The sequence below is a fragment of the Scophthalmus maximus genome, chromosome 22 (assembly GCF_022379125.1).
Source record: "Scophthalmus maximus strain ysfricsl-2021 chromosome 22, ASM2237912v1, whole genome shotgun sequence".
In the NCBI taxonomy this organism is placed as follows: Eukaryota; Metazoa; Chordata; class Actinopteri; order Pleuronectiformes; family Scophthalmidae; genus Scophthalmus; species Scophthalmus maximus.
In genome coordinates this window covers 10,046,600-10,067,824 of record NC_061536.1, presented here as the reverse complement: position 1 = coordinate 10,067,824, position 21,225 = coordinate 10,046,600, and the positions used below count along the sequence as shown (strand labels likewise).

Below are 21,225 nucleotides of genomic sequence, written 5' to 3'. Positions count from 1 at the left end.
ACCTGTATTACCTGATTGTTTTGGACACTGGGGGACAAAAACACTGACATCATCTCCTTGCAAGTTGATGTGTTGAACTTGTTAGCAAACAGCTGCTTATCTACACACCCAGCAGTTATGCGGCAACATTATTTTCTCACAAGAGACATATTTCTTTCCACCTGATCTACAAAAGTCTATTGTTCTGAGAGAAATATGTGGCTCTTCAATCCTGAGCTGTATTGTATATGATGTATATAATGGCTGACCAAAGTTATGTCACAGACATGGTTGGGAGGTCCGGAGGCCTCTGCAGGAATACTTAAGACTAAGGTGTTTTATGTTTTGTGCTACGAGTTTCCATCTTGTCCTGGTATTGTGATAAGAGGAACCTTGAGAGAATCTCTGCTCTCATGAAGATGACGTGAATCCCAATGACCTCTCTGTTGCCATGTGACTCAAGATGAACCGCCAATTCATCCACTTCTCAGTCTGACCCTCTGTTTAAATGCAGGGGTGAACGAAAATCATAACACAGGTGGAACTTCACAAAGTCCAATTCACAATCCTCTAATCTGATGAAGTGAATATTTTTTTGCTGATGAACAGAAATCTCAAGAAAAGTGCAAATCTCAAGAAAGTGCAACACAGCTTTCCTAGATATTCAAGATTCAATTCAAGAATTAAGATTCAAGAATCTTGAATATAATATGATATTAAAAACAACTCATCAGGCTGCACGTCTTTGGCAATGCCTCCCTCTGCTGGACTAATGAAGAAATGCCGCATTTCCCTTCTAATGAAAAGTTGCAGTAAAGAAAGTTAGATGTCAATTTGAGTCCAGTCCTATGTAAGTTTTTTTTTCTAATTATTCCAATATCCCAAAAATCGCACATTTGCCTAGAGGAGGGTGAGTGAGAAATTAAATATTAAGAACTACCAGAAACACAATTCTAAACTTCAAATAAACTACATTACCCAGAATGCTGCTGCACTTTCCTGCGCAGTCGCAGTGTGACTCGGCTCCATGACGCCGATGTTGTTGTCCTTAGTCGCTAACAACTACATGCTGCAGTGATGTAGCACATGGAACAGGGACTTTAACCCGCTGTGTCCGGCTAACCCGAGCTGCGGTCTCCGTCCTCGCTGGACCTCGAGGAACCACTTCATGAAACTACCGCGGCTCCGTGCCTCAAACCCCGCTAGCTGAACTTAGCCGCAAGCTAGCACCGTCGTCAGCGCTAGTTCGGCGATGCGCTGCAGTTTGTTTGTTTTCCTCCCCGTCTCGTCTTGCCGGGCGGATAGCAACGTTGTGATTTAGTCCGTGTGCTGTGGAGCGGAGGATTCACACATCCACCACCGTCACCTTCACCGTCGTCGCCGTCGTCCCCGTGTTCCATGCTGCTGTCCAGCTAAGATGTGGCAAAGTGTCGGGCTCACGCTGCTGGTCATTGTGGCCACACTTGTCTGCGCGCTGCTCTTCATGTTGTTCGGTGAGTATGTTGAGGGAGAGAAAAAAAAAACAAAGCGTAGAAAAACAAACACGATCTGTCACCTGTCGCTGATTCAACACACGTGGGGTGACGTTGCAACAGCAGCAGTAAAAAAAATCATACAGAAAAAACAAGGGTTTTCTCATAAAGGGACAGTTCAACAGTTCCCCCCCCCTGTAATAATGTGGAACTATTCCTTTAACGCTGCCTCATGACAGTTCAGTGTATTGAGTGTCTCTGACCGACGACTTTCTATTTATATCATCATGTGCACAGGAGGAATCGGACCATAACCACGGCTGCCCCCCCCCCCCACACACACACACACACACTCTTAACTCTTCCTTCCTTTACAAACCTCAAGGAAGAGGTTTATTAACTAGATTCTGTTGTTTGTCCAACATTTCTCCTTTTGTGATTTCAGTCCTGCCTGATACAGACAGGCGTGACGTGTTGCTCTGGAAAGGTTCCAGGCCCTAAAAGTAAAAGCACAGGGTTCCTTTGGAAAACAATAATACCATAAATAGTTTCTTATAGTCAATTGACTTTGTGCATAAGAAGTTTGCACAGTGCTGTACAATGTGTCCACTTGTTTTGGGACTGTGTGTTGTATATATATATATATATATATATTTCCTCTTGCCCATCTGGATGAAAACAGTTTCTGTCTGCCGTACTAAAATTGAGGAATTTTTAACATTGTTTGCGAGTTGCATCTCTCCCGTCCAGGTAGCCATAAAATTAGGGCTCCAGTGTACGATAGTATTGATCAACGTGCCAAGTATTTTCTTGATTGAATCAGTTATTTGCTTTGGTCATTAGACGTCACGTTGTGGGAGCTGAGATCCGTTGGGTTTCCTCGGGTGGACTCGTGTAGACCTATCGTAGCAGGAGGAAGCTTCGCAGTACTTCCGGTGTAAAGGATTAAAACCTAACATTTATTCCACAGTTTGTGAAACCTCACAGATGTATCCAACGCCAAGTATTCTTCGTACAGATAGGTATACCACGGTGAGAAAACCATGTGGCTCGGTCATGCTAACATATTTCAAAGGCACTTTAATGGCATAAGCTACTTCCCTTAAAGTGACAGTAACATGCTTAACTATTAGACATAAAATACCAACCGTCCAAAATTTTCAGTTCAGTGGACAAATATTTTTTGTTGAGAAATGCCTGCAAAACAACAATATGTGTCATTAAGATTGGTGAGACTTTATTCCTGGATCCTTCTCTCTTTGACTTGAATAGAATCCTAGTAAATGAAATATAGAAACAGGGCAGCAGGACTCGTGAGAAACCGTGAGTGAGCACCAGTGCTTTCGAAGCTCGCCTTTATTATTATGTCTGTAAATTCTCTTCTTTTCCCCCTTCTCAGGTTGGTATGTAGTCTGGCAGCTCTTCCTGTCCAAGTTCAAGTTCCTGCGCGAGCTTGTCGGCGAGGCAGGGACCCCGAAGGCCGAAACTCAACCGTCCGAAACCAAGAGCGAACGCGCCGCCAACGCCCCGACCCGGAATCGGCCCAGGACTGCACGCCAAAGAGTTGCCTCTGCAGAAAGCACTTCATAGATCATCCCGACAGCCACTGTGTAATCCGCACGCGAAGAAGCCGCTCCACAAACGTTGTGTGTGTGATCATCAGAGATATTCCCCGACCGACCCTGCACTCTACACTACACGAGGAGCTCGTGGACACTCGGTTGTGAGCCCCACCTCCTCCCACCAGGACACTTTAAACTGACCGGGCTGATCTCCTGGTTTCAAAGGAAAAAGCCATTCATGTATCATTGCTGTCCATTCTTAATGTCATCTTGTCCACGTGTTTTTAATTATGCACATGTCGTATGAACTTAGCAGTGAGTCTGGGGGCTCTGTTCGCAGTCCTCCTCCGCTTATCCTGCAATAGTGACGGCCAGCTGTCCCGAGCACCCGAGCTGCTTCCTCCCACCTCTGTGGAGCACAGAGCTGCTCCAGCACACAGGGAGACATGGTCATTCTCTCACGTACATGTTGTAATCGTGTATTTTTTTAGCAGATTACTGTCGACGCGGAGCTCATCCGCGTCATTTTAACAAAAACAACTGAAGATAAACTCAAAAAACTGAAATAATGATTTGTGCAACTGACGACGTTACTTTCTTTTAAAAAAAAAAAACATGACAAAAGTGCAATGAAGGGAAAGTTCACAGCTGTCACTTTTAGTTGTTTCTTGCACAGTGTATTTACTCTACGTATTATGGGTCTGTGAGGTGGAAACTCATGTAGTAGTCGATGCCCAAGGCCTCCGAGGAAGACGACGAATGACGAAGGCGTCATTCCAGTTGTGTAAAATGTGACCTATTTCTTGCAACTTCTCCTATACCCTTAAAAAAAAAAAAGATTTATACTTGAAGAGTCAGGAGAATGTTTCAAGGAAATGATCAGAGGCAGCTGTACGCATAGTTAGCTGAAGACGTGGAGCACACAACCACCCCCCCCCCCCCCCCAGTTCCCTGTGCCTCTGTCTGTATCAGTGCCTGTCTAGATGGCATCCGCTGTTTGTTACCTGGCCTCCTTTTGTATAACCGACAGTAACTTCGTGCCCATTACAGGGCAAAACCCAAGCTGACCAGGGCCTAGTCAATATTCCCTCCAGGTACAACTCATTGTAACGCTTGCACCTTTTATCAGCAATGATTTTTCTTTTTTCTTTCCTTCTTTCTTCAGAGAAGCTGTAGCTTCAAATAAATGACGCCATGAATATCCTGAGTCCTGTCCTGTTTGCTTCTTAAATGCAAAAAAAGTGAGGGAAAGTCATGTGACTGATTGTTCAATGTGTTGTTTTTCTAATAGTAGTCTTACAGAAAATTCCTCGAATAATAAACATACAAAATACCTTGTTCTTTATCTATACATGACAAACATATTTTAGCCATTTTATACATTACTCACTGCTCATGGCTGTGGTCAAACGTTGTTGTTTTCCCGTGCAGCACTTTGTCTTTCGTCCTCCAAAAATAATCATGAGGATAAATGAACACTTTTTTCTTCTGTCTGAATTCACAGTTGGTTGTAGCTCCAAAGTTCATTCACTCGATTTCAGACATCACATACATCAACACTTGAATTGTTAACCTCTAACCTCTCCCAGGAACTAAACCAGCAGGACTCATTGTCCTTACAAGTCTAAAGTCACCTGTCCAACTCATGGTTGATCTGTTGTACATAGACAAAAGCTCCTTACTTCACAGGTTTCAGCTCCCCGACGACCCTCCACAGTTTGAACACAAGGTGGCAGCATCACACCGATTGGAAACTATCTGTGAGCATTAATGGTGGAAAGTAACTGTTTTTTGCAGAAGTAAATCTACGTAAATGCAGTTTTTTTTTATGGTATTTTTACTCCATTGCATTTATCTTACAGCTATAGTCACAAGTTACTATGAAGAATATGACGCAACATTTCTGAATTGTATTGCATTTATAGACCATGTAGTTATGATTATTACCCCCCTTGCCCAGCTGAGACATTCAAGTGAACATGGAAAGTAATGCATTAGACTTCTGCTGCATAACTAATTAAAATATTTATTTAATCAGTTATAGCACTATAAGAGCATGTTGTTGCTAAAAACGTTGTAACTTACATGCAAGTGAAATTATGAATGCATGACTTTTACTCAATGGAGCATATCATCTATACTTCCTCCAAAACTGGTGAGTACAAAGTGTATAGCAAAGTATTTTGTATTGAGTTTAGTGGAGACCAAGTAGTCTATGTTGGTCTTTGATGGTTAATGATCTGTGGAACAAAGCAAGAAAGTAATAGAATATTGAAAATAAGTTTTATTTTGCCCATGTGGTTTGATCAGAATATGCTTAATGATGTTTTCTTTGAAGCAAACAGAGCGGCTGTTTTTATTTTCAAGGGGAATTCAGAGACAAAAACAGATGCTCAAACTTACAACAACAACGAAAAAATCTATAACAATAAAACTAATAATAACAAAAAGTATGCCCTGAAATCTCTCTGCCAACTCGCTGCTGTCCAATTTCAAATTGCTGCCATGAATTACTGCTCCAGACCTCGGTGCAGTGAATTAATCTTCTCTGTGTTTAATCTGTGCCGAGTCTGTCTAGCTTTAAAAGACCTTTTTAGTCTCTGACAACGAGTAATGCGTTTCCCCCCAAGGGTCATTAGCTTATTCCTAAACTGCTCGTACTAAATGCAGTGCAAGGATGCGACGATCGTGCCTGCAAATGTGCAGCAGATCTGAGAGCTAACAATGGAGATTACACTTTCTTAAATTGGAGAGTTTTAATTGGAGATTATTTTAATACTCTTTAGTATTTGTGGGGGTAAAGGAAGAGGTTAAATATTCTACTGACTCCTTTTTTAAAAGTTCAAACGATTTGAATTCCCCCAGGAGCTTGTGGTTTTGAGGCCTCCTTTCTGTGTCAGTCAGCTCTTTTGAAATTTCAAATCGCCATTTCGTCCATGACAGTGACAATACTTTTCTCTAACTGCAGCGGTGACTTTAGATTTATATTATACATAATCAAAAAATACATTTTGATGTTTTATTTAAAAAACCTGCAGCAGATAAATTATTAGCCCCACCTTTGCCAACTGCAACATTAAAAATGATGCTTATTCCGTTCATGAATGAATAATAATAATCAAATAATATGACGTATGTTATTCTGAAATATGCTCTTTTGCACCAGTACCCACTTCTGGTGCATAACGTTTATTTGTATGGTGATACTTTGGTACTTTTTCTGGTCTTGTTGTAGAATATTGAATGCAGGACCTTTACTTGAAAGTATATATTTCTATAACATGGTGAAATTATGAATTCAAAAAGGGGTCCCAAGGCAAAAGCCCCCTAGCCCTCCCAGTCTTTGGTTGTTTTATATCTATTTGTAGTAGTCCTTTGTCTCTTCGTAGTTGTTTGGTGTCTTTGTTCCGTTGTTTTGCATCTCTTTGTGGCCATTTCGTGTCTCTCAACTGAGTTAAATGACTTTCAAATGAGAAATATTAACAGTCACTTCATCCAGAGGCTGCGGTCCAGGAGACCACTACCTTTGCCCAGTAGGCTTGTTGGAATAGTCAATTTATTTCTCTGCGCTGCTTTTACTTAACCGACCGCTGCAAGAACGTACTCAAATGTAAATAAGATACACATCTATGTCATTTTGAGTGCAGTAATTGATACATTTCACTGTGGTATGACTCAAATGTTGAGAATACCCTGCATCCACACGACTCAGTGGAAACAGATGCAGAAAATGAGGGAACCAACCTTACAGTGCGTCGACCGTTTGCAGAAAGTTTTTATTCATACTAATGATGCCACCTCAGATCGGGCTGGCTACATTTCTGCCTGCAGCTGGGGCCCTCTTTCAGGCGAAGGAGGACCCCGCTGAGCTGCGAAGCTGTAATTTCAGAGCCTGCAAATACTTTACAGGAAATGATTGTGGTAAGCCAAGGAAATGACATAGACTCTCCAGTGCTCCTTTAACTCTCTCTCTCTCTCTCTCTCTACGCACACACACACACATATATGTATATTTATACAGCGAGAGCTTAGATGTGATCTTTGCTCCTGTAGCTGGCTGTAGGTGATGCACGTCATCTGCCCGGTGACCTTTGACTGTGTTTGTTCACTTGAACAGACAGGTGAGCAGCTGCCTTTGCGATTACCGGCGCTCTTGCACTTCACTGCAAATTTTTCCACCTCAGCAGTCCAATACCTGTTTGCAGTTTCCTCTGCCTCTCTCTGACTAGACAGTATCTCATCGGGTGGGCGAGCAGACGACCGCTCCGGGGGACTGGACGAAACGCAGCTTGCCTCGGCGGCACCTCTGCGTAATTGTGGAACTGCGGCAAACCAGGGACGGTCATCAATGAGATGTCGGGCACGATGCCCCCAGAGTGACAGACACACACTCGAAGCCTGTGCAGCTGCTGAGTCCAGGGACCGTGTGTTCTGGCTCGGGCGGATGTATTAGAGCTGCCAGTAATAACTCATTGATTCATCAATCTCTCCCCAGGTCTGGAGCAATAGCATCAGCCAAAAGCTATTTTTCCTCACTAGTTCGGAGCTTCACGATGACCTGAAATGCCATCGCAACGGCCCTGCAGGGGCAGAATACAGCTGAACAAAGAGATAAGTGGACAGATAGCTGTTGTGGTAGGAATATATGGTAGCCTTAGGTAAAACTAAATGTAGGCCTATTCCCAGTAGCCCAGAAAAATATGAATTTGCATCTTGGAAATCCAATTGTTCCACATAAAGGAGGTACGTTTGAATCCAACTGTGATGGTGAAAATGCCATATAACCCCTGCTTATGGTAACTACCATATACTGTGCAGTCTAGTGGAATTCATTCAATTTGGTGGGGTTCACCTACCTACAGCAAAATTACACATTGAAATACATTAAATTGTAAATGAGCTGATGTCAGTATGAATATCTATAGTAGACAGACCGAGCACCTCCTATGAGCAATCATTTAAAAGTGTCTTTTTAAATAAACTAAGTAAAATGGACAAGATCAAACGGAGAATTATTTTTTTTGTGGGTGCTGCATTTTCCATTTCCATTCTGAACAACTAAATTCAGTATTTATATCTGGGTTGGGTTGGGCTTGGCCCGGACTGAAATATCTCAACGACTAGAATTGTCATTAAATCTGTTACAGGGCCACCAGTAAGCAAAAAAGAAAAGTTTACGTATCCATCTTAAAACTGAATCTTACCTTCCTCTCTGGATGGACCCCTTTTCCATCCCTTACACGGCAAACCCCGAAAACTTTTAATGCCTTTTTTCTTTTGTCTCAGCTCTGCGCCTTTGTAGGGCAGATTAACAGAGACAGACCTCTGAGGTGGAGCTGACGTCTCCTGATTTACCGCGTCTGCAAAATGGGAACTCTCTCCCTTAAAGTCTCTCCATCGCGAATTCCTTTCTCTCCCATCTCCCCGGAGAGCGCCGAGAGGAATGCGGTGAATAGTAAAAACACTCGGATCGCTGCTAAGTGCCAGCCTCTGTGAGCTGGTAGGATTTTTAATGAGATTTTCTGATTGGGACCTGGGGGGGGCGCTCGGAAGTGTCACTGTGGTCATGAGCATCCTCTTCTTCACCCAGTCCCATCCATCTGTCCATAGAGACTATATTTCACCCGCATTACAATGAACGAGAGGAACATTGAGAAAAGAAGAGGAGACAAAAAGAAGAACAACAACCCCCACAAAGGACATGTACAGCGGCGCCGCGTCCTCAACTTGCCCCTCATTATTCCCCGCGTGTCATAGCTAACGTTCCACAGCAAAGTGAAGATATGACGTGGCACGGCCACCTCGACCTGCGGCGCCATCCCACTCCATGTCAAATCCTCTCAGCACCATCTTCTCCCTGACCACTCTGTTTGTACCATCATGGGGCACAAGTCACTCTGATGAGACATGACTGTGAAATCCAAAAATGTCCTGTAGGGGTCCACGGGGATGTGATTGGGTTAGACAAGGCGTTGGGTTACCACGGTGACAGTGATATTGTATTTGGAAATGTGGCTCCTTGCTATTAATATTACTATTTCTATTTTCACCCTGGCATCCACTGTTTTTTTTTTCCTTCCAGCCACTAACTGATGTGTCTTCCAGTTTGCTTTATCCGACTCATTAATTCACCTGAGTCATTGTGACGCACATCTCTGCCCCTTCAGTGAACAAGTGTGTGTGTGTTTGCGTGTGTGTGTGTGTGTGTGTGCGCGCGCCTTGTTTGACTGTGGATTTAAGGTCAGTGGTATTTTTGGCAGTGCCTCTTTTATTCCCCAGGCGATGTCGTTGATTCCCTTTTCTAATGGAGCCATTATAAAACAGGTCTCTCGTCTCACTCTGCTTTAAAAACGGAAGGGAAAATAACTAATTGCACATAACTGTTAGTTATTCTGGTGTCCTGGGAATGGCACAGGACGCCGGAATTTTTAACAGTTCAGAAAAGGGGCCTAGTGCACATGTGGAGGATTTCATTTTGTTGATAGGGACACTGATTTCATTGTCTTACTAAAGTTGCATAGTAAGTGGAGCGAGGCTCTCTGACTGAAGGTCAGAAAAAAAAAGTGTAAATCGTGGAGAAGATGACCTTGGAATTATGTTTCTTGATAGTATTTTTATTTTTTTTAATTCAACGCTTCATCTTAAAGTTCTTAAATTTATATCTGGATTGTTATAGATTAACTAATCAGTCTTTTTTAAAGACCAAACTAAAAACATTCCCACCTAATGCTTTTGGCAGTTACTATGGATTAACTATAGTAACCATGATGCAAAATTATGCATGAGGCGTTATAGTTAAATGTATTGGATTAGATTGTCCACCACAAACAAAGCTCACTTCCATTAAATTGGGGGTGGCATCTGAAAAATCTGAGGCAGATATCTGAAAAACTGAGAAACAAAAACGACCTGCATGAGTGGAGAGAAACAAGAGTGAATATTTAAAGAGTTTCAGTAAAATGCCCGTGTCAGATGATACACTTCTTATTTCTTTGCAGTTACCAAAGCACTCTGCTCTTTTTCTTTAACAAATCAGTTATGTCGGAAATTAAAAGACAGTCACGTGGTTAGGAACAATCTTTTACTTTGTGGAGCTCTCCACACACATCGACACTAACGTGAATTACAGGGAGATTTACGGTCACACCCAGCAGTAACAACAACACATCGACGACATTTTACAGGTGTATATGGAAAAAAACACATACAATCAAACAAACGGGACATCTCATAAGGTGCTTCATAATATGCAACAGGAATGTTATGAAAAATGTCCACATATCCTACAAAGACACCGATACTCAATCTAAATATATTCATAATATAAAACAATCTACACAAAAATAGAGCAAATATTTACAGAACAGACTATTTACAACATCCAAAACAGGCTGAAAGATGAAGAGCATATATATATATATACATATATATATGTATATATATGCATGATGTAAATATATATTTATATTTGTGGTAAATTAATGTACACACGGAGTCTGTGGTGACATGTACAGAAGCAACACGGTTGAAAATCACAGATTGGCCAATTGCAGCAACTGTTCTTTGAACTGCTGTGAGTGGTGCGAGAGGTCAGTGACCCTGTCCACCATCTCCTGGATGGCGGCTGTGTTGGGGTAGTTCAGGGCGGCCGTTTTGGTCGCAGCCACCACCGTCTTTAACAAGTCACACAGCACGTTGCTGGAGTTCATCACCCTGTTCGCGACCTCGGGGACCGAGGCCTGCCTGGACAGGGTGTCTCCGATGAAGACCAGTTTGTGGGCGCTGAGGATGACGAACTTGCTGTGCGCCACGAAGATGCGCGGAGGCTGCCCGGCGCTGACGCAGCCGAAGAAGGCGTCGACGGCGCTGAGGAGCGTGACGAAGTGCTGCTCGCACTGCTCCGAGTAGAAGCCGAGCAGCTGGCGGTCCCGGGCGCACACGGGGGCGGAGGGGGGCGGGGCGGAGGGCGAGTCCGAGGGGGAGGCCGAGGTCACCGCCAGGTGCTGGTTGGACGTCCACTGTGTGATGTCGTTCTCCACGGGTTTGATCACGTCCTGCTCAAGCTTCTTAAATTGATTGATCTGTGAAGGGTGACAGGACGTGGATTAATTTCTTATGACCTCGCTTGTTAGCGTGTGCCATATCTCTGATTTTCACCGAGACAGTCATGCGAGGTCATGCTCTGTGAAATTGCATCTAAGACGGCAATTCTGGCCTTTGCTCGAAGCCAATCCTGTTTTGACAATCAACTCAGTAACTGGAGTCTTCTCTGCTTGTTTATTTTGGCGGTTTGGGGTTTTTAAATTCCATTCTTGGATGTAACTTTTGGCTCTAGGAGGTTGTGATGACCATTTTTCACACATTTTTCATTTGACTAAATTATAGTCATAGCTCATAGTAAGAAGCTGATTGAGAACATATGGTTTCATGACTTTAAAAACTAAGTTGGGTTATTGACTATGAGGCGACATCTGGCTACTAAAAAGGCTCCAAATGTTTGAATCCCACTTGGCCACGTTTTTATCTCACAAAGTCTCTGCATCCATGAGACCCCAAAAGGTCACTGGATGATATTGTAAATTAATAGATTTAATATTTATGACTAAAGATAAAGAATTACACAGAAGCATCCCTGCTAGCAGCTTCATCAGTGTAGCAACGTGTATAAAAACAGAGACTCACTTGTTCTTGGCCGAGCTGAACTTGACTCTGCTTGATGATGTTTTCTTTCTCCAACAGCTCCTTCTGCTGGCGTTCAAAGTCTTCTTTGCCCTGCGGAGGAAACAATAAGAGTAAATCATGAGCCTCAAAAAAAAATAGTTAAATAAATAAATATCTACACATAGAGGGCTTTAACTTGCTGTGTGTTCTTGTCGTTTACCTGCAGGTGTACGTAATCGTAGTCCTCCATCCAGCTTTTCACACACTTCTCGCTGTTGTTCATGTTGTCCTTGTCCTGGCTGGAGGGAACAGGGAAGGGCTTGGTCTGCTCCCCGTAGTTGTCGATATCTGAGGAGGGAGAGGTGAGCGGCCGGCTCATGTTCTCGTCGGGTGTGCTCCCGTTGGAGAAAGGCCCGTCCGCCTGCGTCTGCCTGAACAGCAGCTCAGCATTGCTGCCTACTGTGGAGGCCAGCTGCTTGGCGTCGTCGGGGACGGTCCTGGAGACCATGACGAAGCGGTCCAGGTCGTCGCTCTTGTTGTGGTGCTTTCCGGAGGCGGCCAGCGTGTTCAGGGCCCAGCTGCAGCTCTCCAGGACTTGATAGATCTGCAGGAGGATCTGCTGCGAGTCCTCGAGGCGTCCCAGCTGCCGCCTCAGCTTACTGTGCAGGCTGGAGTCTGACAGGGACGTGGCGTTCGCTGCCGCCCCCCGACCAAACACAATGAAGTCCCCCAGAGCAGCCCGGACCCTGTCCAGCACTGTGCGGACGTCGTTGGCGTGGCGCTCCATGAAGGGAAAAGTCCTCCAGTGAGGGGACGCTGCCATTGAATGCAAAGCCCAGACTGAAGCCTCCACGGCCTGCTGCAGGCGGTACAACCTCTGGACGGCAGCGTCCACATCCAGAGCGAGGCGGCCCTCCGAGCTGGAGCCCGTGGAGGACGAGGAGGTGGACATGCTGCTGCGCGTGCTGCCGGTGCTGGAGATCGACAGGCGGTTCACGCCGTCCGTCACGTCTCCGACCGCCCGAGCATCCTGACCGGGGATGTCGTAGATGCCTTTGCTTCCGTCTCTGTCAGTGGGTGAAGTTTTGTGCTGGGACGGCTGCTTGCACCGGGGGAAGTCGTATATGTCCTTCTGAGACCCCGCCCCTGAATGAAGGGCGGACGGAGGCACGTCGTAGATGCCTTCATTGCCGTTGGTGTTCAGGTGTTGCTGATGGGCAGCGGGCTCCACATTGGGGGGGAAGTCATAGTGGGACTGGGGGCTCTGTGCTGGCTTGGTGAGGGCGGGTGGCGGCACGTCGTAGATGCCCTCCTGCTTGTGTTTGAGAGGCTGTGGGAAGTCGTAGTTTCCCTCCTGCAGCGCGGGGTTGGTCCTGCAGGGAGGCACCGAGTACACCTGCGGGTGACGACATGGGTTAGATTGTGCAAATTCAACAACCATGGAGCCCAAATCAGTGTGATGCACATACTAGTGTGCAGTCCACATGGATTTAAAGGGCACCAAAATAAAATCTGCCGCACAAAAATTCTTTTCCTTAAATGCAGCTCAAGTTTCTTAAAATCGTGAATCCATTTCACTGAAAGTTGTAGCCTCCTAATGGCCATAGAGCGGTTAATAAACCAGGATGTTTGACTTTTGGTTAAATTCTACCGGTAAACAGATCTCTCCTTGACCCCCCCTCCCCAAACTTATTTTGGAAGCAGGGATTTCCTATTTTAAACTTCAGCAGTAACCAATGCCACGGCGGCGCTTTTCCTCACAGCTCAAGTGACAGAATTTAACAAATGACCGACAGACTTATTTAGAATTACAGAGGATTTCTTTATCTTAGTTTCAGTCTGACTTTGGATTAAATGATCTGATATTAGAACACGTCGCTACATGAAATCTCTTTTCACCCGGTCTCTCTTACTTAGAATTACTTTGAATGTCTGCAGACTTTTTGTCATGCACACAAACCATGAACATCTACATCCTTGAGGAGAAAAATTACTCAGATTACAGGAGCCAGTTTTTCTCGTTCACACGACGACTGTACAGAAAACATCTCAGTTTGTGACCCGGTGAGTGTAAAAATACACTGAACGTGGGTTTTCACTGGATACAGTTTGTACGTCAGCGCTTCAGTTAGAGAGTGAGGAAGTGAAACAGCTTCTGGCTCCTGCAGATACTCTATGTGAAACCTCAACGCTTTCTGCGTTTGATTCCTTCCTCTAATGCAGCACCACGGTACAACCCACTAGCAACAGAGCGAGAGACAGAGTGTGTGTGTGTGTGTGTGTGTGTGTGTGTGTCAACGCACATGACACAAAGCATGATGGGAGCGCAGAGAGGTGAATAAAATGGTGGCCTGTAAGTGATTCCAATCAGCCTTGAAATGCACTCGTTACAGCTCGACAACACTGTTCAAAACTGTAATTAGGAACGACGCAAATAACAGGTCCCGGCATATTTCAGGTTATTACAAACAAACTGATGGCTCTGTGCCCGGCCGGGTTCTGGAAGTCTGGTGAAATCTTAGAGGGCCTGGAAAGAAAAGAGTTATGTCCTTGACTTTTTAATCCTCGCTGGAGATTTCAGACAGAACCATTCTCATGGAATTTTGGTTTGACTCTACTGGCAGGCGAAGCTTTAATTTGGTGCAGCCACAAGAATGTCCATAAATATGACATTTGAAGAATTATTCATTTATCACAGACAATTAAGAGTGCTACTAGGAACTGTATCAATAAACACAAAATAGTATTTTACGGACGTGAGCGGCCACCACTTCCTTAATTCATCTTGATTTGACCGATCCAAACGGTGTGTCTGAGCGATGCGCCCTCTCATTGTGGTGGAAGATCGACTAGCTGTCAACATTTTTCTCTCACCCCTTCTGAAGAGGAAGGTATGTCGTAAACGCCTTGCGTCCTGTGGTCCACTTGAGAGGGGGGAACGTCGTAGACTCCCTGGTTTCTGGCGGCGGCGTGCTGACCAGAGAACATCTGACCAGGCGGGATATCGTACACCTGAAACATGAGAGTAATATAAGATGAGCACAAAAAAGGGGGAAAAACTTTGAATGATAGCAATACAATAACAGATGTTTTTTTTTGGGGGGGGGGGGGGGGGGGGGGGGGCAGTAGTCAGCATGCTGATGATTTTTTGTCTGCAATACAACAGAATTGATAAAAAAATAAAAAAGCATTCCAATGTTTGAAAACGCGTCACTGTTGAAGGCAGAATGATATTTGTAATGTAGACTAGAACATACAAAACCATTGGTATGATTCATTAAAATTAAGAGGACTGATATTGTAAAAAAAAAAAATAAAGAAGAAGAAGCTATTTTGCACTTGTCATGCAACCTTTCATGGACATTTTACTAGTCACTTAATTTTGTCCAATATTTTTCTCTTTCTTTGGCATAGATGTGATTTAAATCCCTTTGAAATACAGTCTGAAGGCTCACCGACGATTATTCACATTGTTAGATTTGTATTCAACTGTATTGTGTTGTTTTTTAAGTAGACAGAATAGCTCCTGCTGTCGTACTGTACATGCCGTGGAACACGAGACACCTACCCCCTGAGGTCTGCTGGGTGGGACGTCATAGAGGTCCTGCTGGTTGTGTTGGCCTGGGCTATAAGTGTAGGACTGTCCCACTCGGGTCGGGGTCACCACCTGTCCAATCACAGCAGGGGGAGAGAGAGAGAGACAAACAATCAGTGCTGCTGCTTAAACAACGGCACCTGGACAACAGCAGTGCTCCAGACAAAATTGCTGAGAATCACAAATATCAAAACGCACTCCCTCCGACTGCTGTACTTGTGTCCTTGAGCTCCGTTGTTTTGCCTGTTTCTCATTCCCAGTCCTCAAATGGCACAGGGACAGTTTAAGTAATTACGACGGAGACAGATGTGTTCTGAGACAGAACAACTTCCTGCCTGTTTCATGATATTTGTCAAGAACCGAGGAAACCAAATGATAAACAGAAACCTGGAGCTGCAGGGCGATGATTCTGTCGAGTCAGTAGCTCGAAAAACATCAACAACATAATCCTGGTGGTCCAGGACCACGTCGACATGTCTCAGGCTTTCTGTCATCTATATAAAGTATACGACAAAGGCAAAAAACACTCTATAGGGCCCTCCTACCTAGGGCTGTACCAGCAAATTCCTGTTGTACTTAATAAAACAAGGGGCATGTTTTATGTGTTCGGGACTTTTCAGTTGAATGTGGAAAGTTGGTGCTGTAATCCTTCTTTTAAAAGGGACACACATCTTGATTATAAGACCTGAAACTTGGCACAACTGAGTTTTGATGGGCCGATATTTCAACAAAGTTGCTCCACTGGACTGGAAAAACAGATGAACACCGCAGCTCGATTAATACAAATTAAATAAAACATACAGTAAAATAAGCTTGAGTAAACTTTACCAGCTCACTTTCTGAAATACTTGTTTTTTGAAAGCCCTGACTTCATCTGGATGGAAGGTGGTTTTGTGATTAAAACTGTGTAGCAGTGTTTTAATCATAGTGCTGGCTGGATTTTGAGTTTTTTAAATCTCATACTCTGGTGAAGTCATCACTGAGTCATTGGTACAGATGACCACCCCTATTAAGAACCCAGGCATTTTGTGCTGCAGGATTTAACACACCTTTAAAATATTTTACACCGTGGTACAGACAGGCTTCAGAATAATGGAGTGATTATTGCTTGGGGAAAAACAAGCACAAAAAACCCCACATTTCTGGCTTCACCTTTTGTCTGCTCGTGACATTTTTTGCCCCCGTTGATTTTTGTTTTATCACATTTTCCCTCCTTCTCGCGCTAATCAGTGCCTCCACACCTCCTAATCCCAGCGTTTCCATCCCCCCTTTCCCCCCCCTGTCCTCTTGCGTCCCCTAAAAGCAGAGCTGCAGACCTCCTCGCTGCGTCAGACAGACAGAGGAATGCCGGGAATGTCCTTCCCCCCCTCAGCCCTGCACTCCTCCTCTGCCCCCACGCACCACTATCGCCACACTGGAACGAGCCGGGTATATTAGCAGGGCTCGAAAATAGGAACCATACGCATGGCTTCCTGGCAAAGGGGCAAAGTCTCAAGGGGGGTGTAAGACTTTAGTCCCAGCATCCAGTCGGGAGTGGCCGTATAGCACAGTTAATATCCTAATACCATCTCTCGTACTGTGGACACATTTATCGGAGCATGAGCAGCAGGAGCTGTAACCTCGGCCAACTCCGAATGGGATTAATGTTTCTGAGGGAGGGGCAGAGGGGGAGAGGAGGAATTGGTTTGTAAAAGAGATTTATGAAAAAAAAAGAAAAAGGAACAGAGGTGGTGGGGGGGGGGGGGGGGGGGGGGGGGGGGGGGGCAAGTGAGAGGAACGGAAAATGAGAGTACGTCGCCTAGTATGGAAAGGAATGCCATTCATCTGAGCTGGAGTCTGACTAACAGTAGTGCATATGTTTCTCATAAGTCTAATCTGAACAAGCCCGTGGTGATTTAAGGTGTTCATTGTTGGCATTCCTGTCTGTGCATACATCATCCCAACAGGGCCTGTGGGGTCAGAGCTGAAACACACACCGTGGGCTTTAAATGCGTCAAGCCGGGGCTCTGAAATAAACCAACGGAGGAATAAATAGCCTCGCTGCTTTTCCCCCTTCTCACGCACAGCCGCACGTGCACCTCGGGGTGTAAGAAACTTCAAGATGCTTCATCAACAGTGCAGTGGTGGAAACAGACACTGTTGTCATTTGTTACCACACATTCATGGCTCCATCATCGGTTCACTGTACACTCTTCATAATATCGGTACATGGTTCATATGGGGGTTTCAAAGTATGAAAACCTAGTGCACGTGAACGAGTAAATATTAATATTAATCAATTTATGTCGGTACCCCAGTCGTCAGTATTAATGTCAAAACGCTCAACAAAGCTGATTTCCTCACTTTTTTTCATATTTAGTTTTAATCATTGCCAACATTTTCTTCAAGGGTTTTAAATGTGAATACAGCTCCCAGAGCGTGTAACCGCACGAGGCAGACAGGAGCTATAGCCCTTCACAAAGTACCAACAAAGTGATGCTTGGTAAAAGGTCACTTCAGCCCGGCTGCTGTCCCTGCGGGTTGAGCCCGCGTGCTGACGATAAGCGAGAGGGCCTGGACTCAGCTGCCACATGCAGATGGCAGCGAGGTGTCCGTCAAAGACCCCGGTGACCTTTTCCACAGGTACACGTCGGCGCTTTGAGCGGCACTCTTTGCCGCCAGCGGCTCCTCTCGGCCGCCGCCAGATGCACACTGCTCATTTATTTCCCATCTCCGAGCTCTGTTTACCCATCAGGCTGTTGCCCAGAGGCCGCTCGGCGCTGCTATAATTGCTGCTGGGTAAATATTTACCGCCTCCAATGAGGTTGTCGGCTCGCATGGCGGGGCCTTTTTTTTTTTTTTTTTAAGAGAGCGATGACATCATGAAGAGCTGGGGGCGACCGGGTAAACATTTGCTCCCACTCAGGTGATGGGCTCTTAGGATTCCTTCACGGAGGAGGCAGAGTAAAGTCTGAGACTAAAGAGGGATCAGGTTTAAACCCGTGGCCCCGAGGAGCCTGATAGGTGCCTTGTTAACGCTCCTATGCGCTACGACGAGTGACTCATGGCTCTGTTTCAGCAACACTGTGTTTACTTAGCATCCTGGCTGGCTCGGGTTTTGGCAGGTAGGACTTTTCAGCTTTACTTCACAGTCATTTGAGAGGTGTCGTCGTATAGTCAACAACTACCTCATGTCTTTTGTTAAATACTCCGTTAGATGTTGTGTATGGACGTGCAGCGCAACCTCTAGTCCGTGCTGTAGGTCCGGGGAGTTAAATCAATCCACAGCATCGTGTTATGACAATATAATATTATTATGCGATGGTTGATGTAGAGATATGATTCTGAGCAAATCACGATTACATGTTAAGATAGTTACTGTAGTTTTCATCTTTCACGTATGAATTTTCATAAAAGGAGGAGCTACAACTGATGTTTTGTTTCTATTATTATGTTTATCCGATCTACATTGAGTTGTCATTTAAGTTTTAAAAAATACCTCTCTAAAAAACTGGACACCATCACATTCATGAAGGGAGGATTTTTAGCTGGACAGTTTTATCTAACTGGAATAAATGGCAACCAAATCTATTTTGATTTGACTAATTGCATTTTAAAGAAAGTGCCATGAATTCATTTGTTTGGCTTCTCTAACATTTAGTTTGCTTTGTCCTCTGTGATATCAAAATTACATATCTTCAAATTGTTTCATGGTCTTATGTGAACACGTCAACTTGGCCTCTGAGACGTTGTGATAGGCTTATAAAAATATTTTCTTCAAACATTAAATTAATTAAAGATAAAAAAAGTGGACCACAGTGAATAGCTTTGAATATCAATGTGAATCTGTTTAAATATCATTTGCATATGTTTGCCATATTGTGATATGGAGACAGATGGTAATTAAAAACCTGAATACATAAGTTGAGAATATAGTCTTCCATGCACTGGATGGTTTGAGAAGTCATATCGAATCACGTGTTTTGGCCTGTGCATCCACCACATCTCAAAGCTCTCTCCACCATCAACGGATGAGGGAATAGCTCTTGGAAGAACCATGTTCAATTCCTCTGGTAGATTCTCAGTGACACGGAGAAGCAGTTAATACATATTTTGAGGTGGCCAAATAAACTGTATGCTGGGTTTTCCTTTAATCACCACGTTTTCCGGCACGTTGCCGAGCCCTCATGTGGTTCATTCCTGCAAGATTGCCGGTGGGCGTATAATGGCAAGATAAGTAACTCATCATTTCACACCCTTTCATCGGTGGCATACACACACGCACACAAACAGACGTCCCCCCCCCCACTGCTAATGACCTGACGACATAAATCAACAACCCCTAACAAGGCTTTTCACCAGAGTTCGGCTCATGAAAGAGGGTGACAATGACGCTGCCAGCGATGTGGCAAATGCACTCTATAGAATTTCATCCATCCGTCTCCTTTTTTTCGCGCCTCCTCATCTCCGTTCATGTGCCCACGCGGCTATCTGGATGACCTCCACCTGTTTCTACATTCGGCTCTGTCAGCAGAGCAGCGCAGGTTCATATTGTAACGAGGGTCACGGAGGGACACGGGGAAAATGAAATCTGAGCCACCGGCTGCAGCGAGCTTACCATGTTGTCATTCATATGTTAGGCAACAGTGATATTTTGTAAGTGACTGCATCCCTTAAATGTAGGGTGTGTTTCTGCTCTGTAATAACCTGCCCTTTTTCTGCTTTGCTGAATCAAGGCACAAAGATGTCTCTTGCACTGTTGTGGGCCATTTCTTCTCAGAACTGCTCGATAATGTTCCCGCTCGGACCGGCAGCAGCTTATTAAAGTGCCAACCTAATTAATGAAAGTAATTAAGTCTCGAATCCTGCGAGGCCTTCGGCCGTCTCCATAACACGTCCAAGTGGCTAAACCCAAACAGACAGCGGGCTTGATGAGGGGCATTAAAAGAGAACACACTGGTTTTTCGCACTAATAGGGATCATCGTTTATCCTCTCAGATCAAAGCAGCTGCATAATCCGGCAGAGTGATTATATGAAGAGAAGTAACGCTAAAAGATGTGTTTGACATTCAGCGTTTACATCCCCCACAAAAATACAATACCATGACATAATCCCCTGAGAAAATAGAAAGAGGATCATGTGAAATGAGAAAGGTCTTGAATGACCCTTGAGTCTACAGCGGGGTGCTTTGAGCTAAATGCAAACACTGGCATGGTAACACGAACACAGTGAAATTCAAATTTTGATCTGACGATGGCACCAGATGGAAAGTCTCTTTCGACAGTTGTCGAGATAGTTCAACCAAAGCCACAAATGTTGTCAACCATCTTGTTGTCGGCAGAGGGAAAAAATTCAGTGGATCACCGACGTCGGAAGGAGTCATCCTCTGGAAAACCACGAACAATTGTCCAACATTTCATGTCTGTCCAACGGTTGTTGAGATATTTCAGTCTGGACCAAAGTGGTGGACTGACCAACAGACGGATGGACGTTGACATCCAAAGAGTCACTGATGTGGCTGAAAACGTCAAAAAATAATTAATTTGCTTTGGCTTTGAAATTTGCATTTTTGTCCATTGGTTTTCGTTGTTTTCCGTTTTATGAAACAGAATCTGTTTGGGTTTTGAGCAGTTGTCAAAAATGTTAACTTTCAGCAAAGCATTTCCTGTCACCTCACCTCCTACCCCTCTCATTTCATCATATTCTCTGCTTTTAACTTTCAAGGGGAGAAAGTCCTCTCGGTATGCACACCGCAGAGCAGACTTCTTTGGGTACAACTGATTTATGACCTTGCCCTCTTAGTCAAATATCACGGGCCAGTGATTCATCACATCTGCGACAATGGGCAGCAGACAAGCATTTGAAGGAGCAGGCCAGCTCCAGGAAGAAATAACTCACTTATCTGGTGCTGAGATCATTGTGTTCATGATTAGGCAGAGAAAATATGGCTGAGGCAACAAACAAGCCATTCATTTC

At 44.5% G+C, this 21,225-nt stretch overlaps 2 protein-coding genes across 3 annotated transcripts in view; one reads left to right on the top strand and one right to left on the bottom strand.

Annotated features, from left to right (window-relative positions):
• The first annotated feature begins 1,016 nt into the window (after positions 1–1,016).
• On the top strand, positions 1,017–4,220 carry smim13 (small integral membrane protein 13). The gene is made up of 2 exons (XM_035620540.2): positions 1,017–1,472; positions 2,851–4,220. Exons 1-2 carry the CDS (start codon positions 1,397–1,399, stop codon positions 3,039–3,041), a joined length of 267 nt encoding a protein of 88 aa, XP_035476433.1. The 5' UTR covers positions 1,017–1,396; the 3' UTR covers positions 3,042–4,220.
• Positions 4,221–10,080: 5,860 nt separating this feature from the next.
• nedd9 (neural precursor cell expressed, developmentally down-regulated 9) overlaps positions 10,081–21,225 on the bottom strand; it is a 33,585-nt gene continuing 22,440 nt past the window's right edge. For both annotated transcript variants that reach the window (XM_035620702.2, XM_035620701.2), the window contains 5 exons: positions 15,243–15,341; positions 14,549–14,686; positions 11,895–13,070; positions 11,696–11,785; positions 10,081–11,094 (listed from right to left, as the gene is read on the bottom strand). In XM_035620702.2, coding sequence (XP_035476595.2) covers positions 10,546–11,094; positions 11,696–11,785; positions 11,895–13,070; positions 14,549–14,686; positions 15,243–15,341 — 2,052 coding nt within the window. In that variant the 3' untranslated portion in view covers positions 10,081–10,545. The remainder of the gene's footprint in view (positions 11,095–11,695; positions 11,786–11,894; positions 13,071–14,548; positions 14,687–15,242; positions 15,342–21,225) is intronic.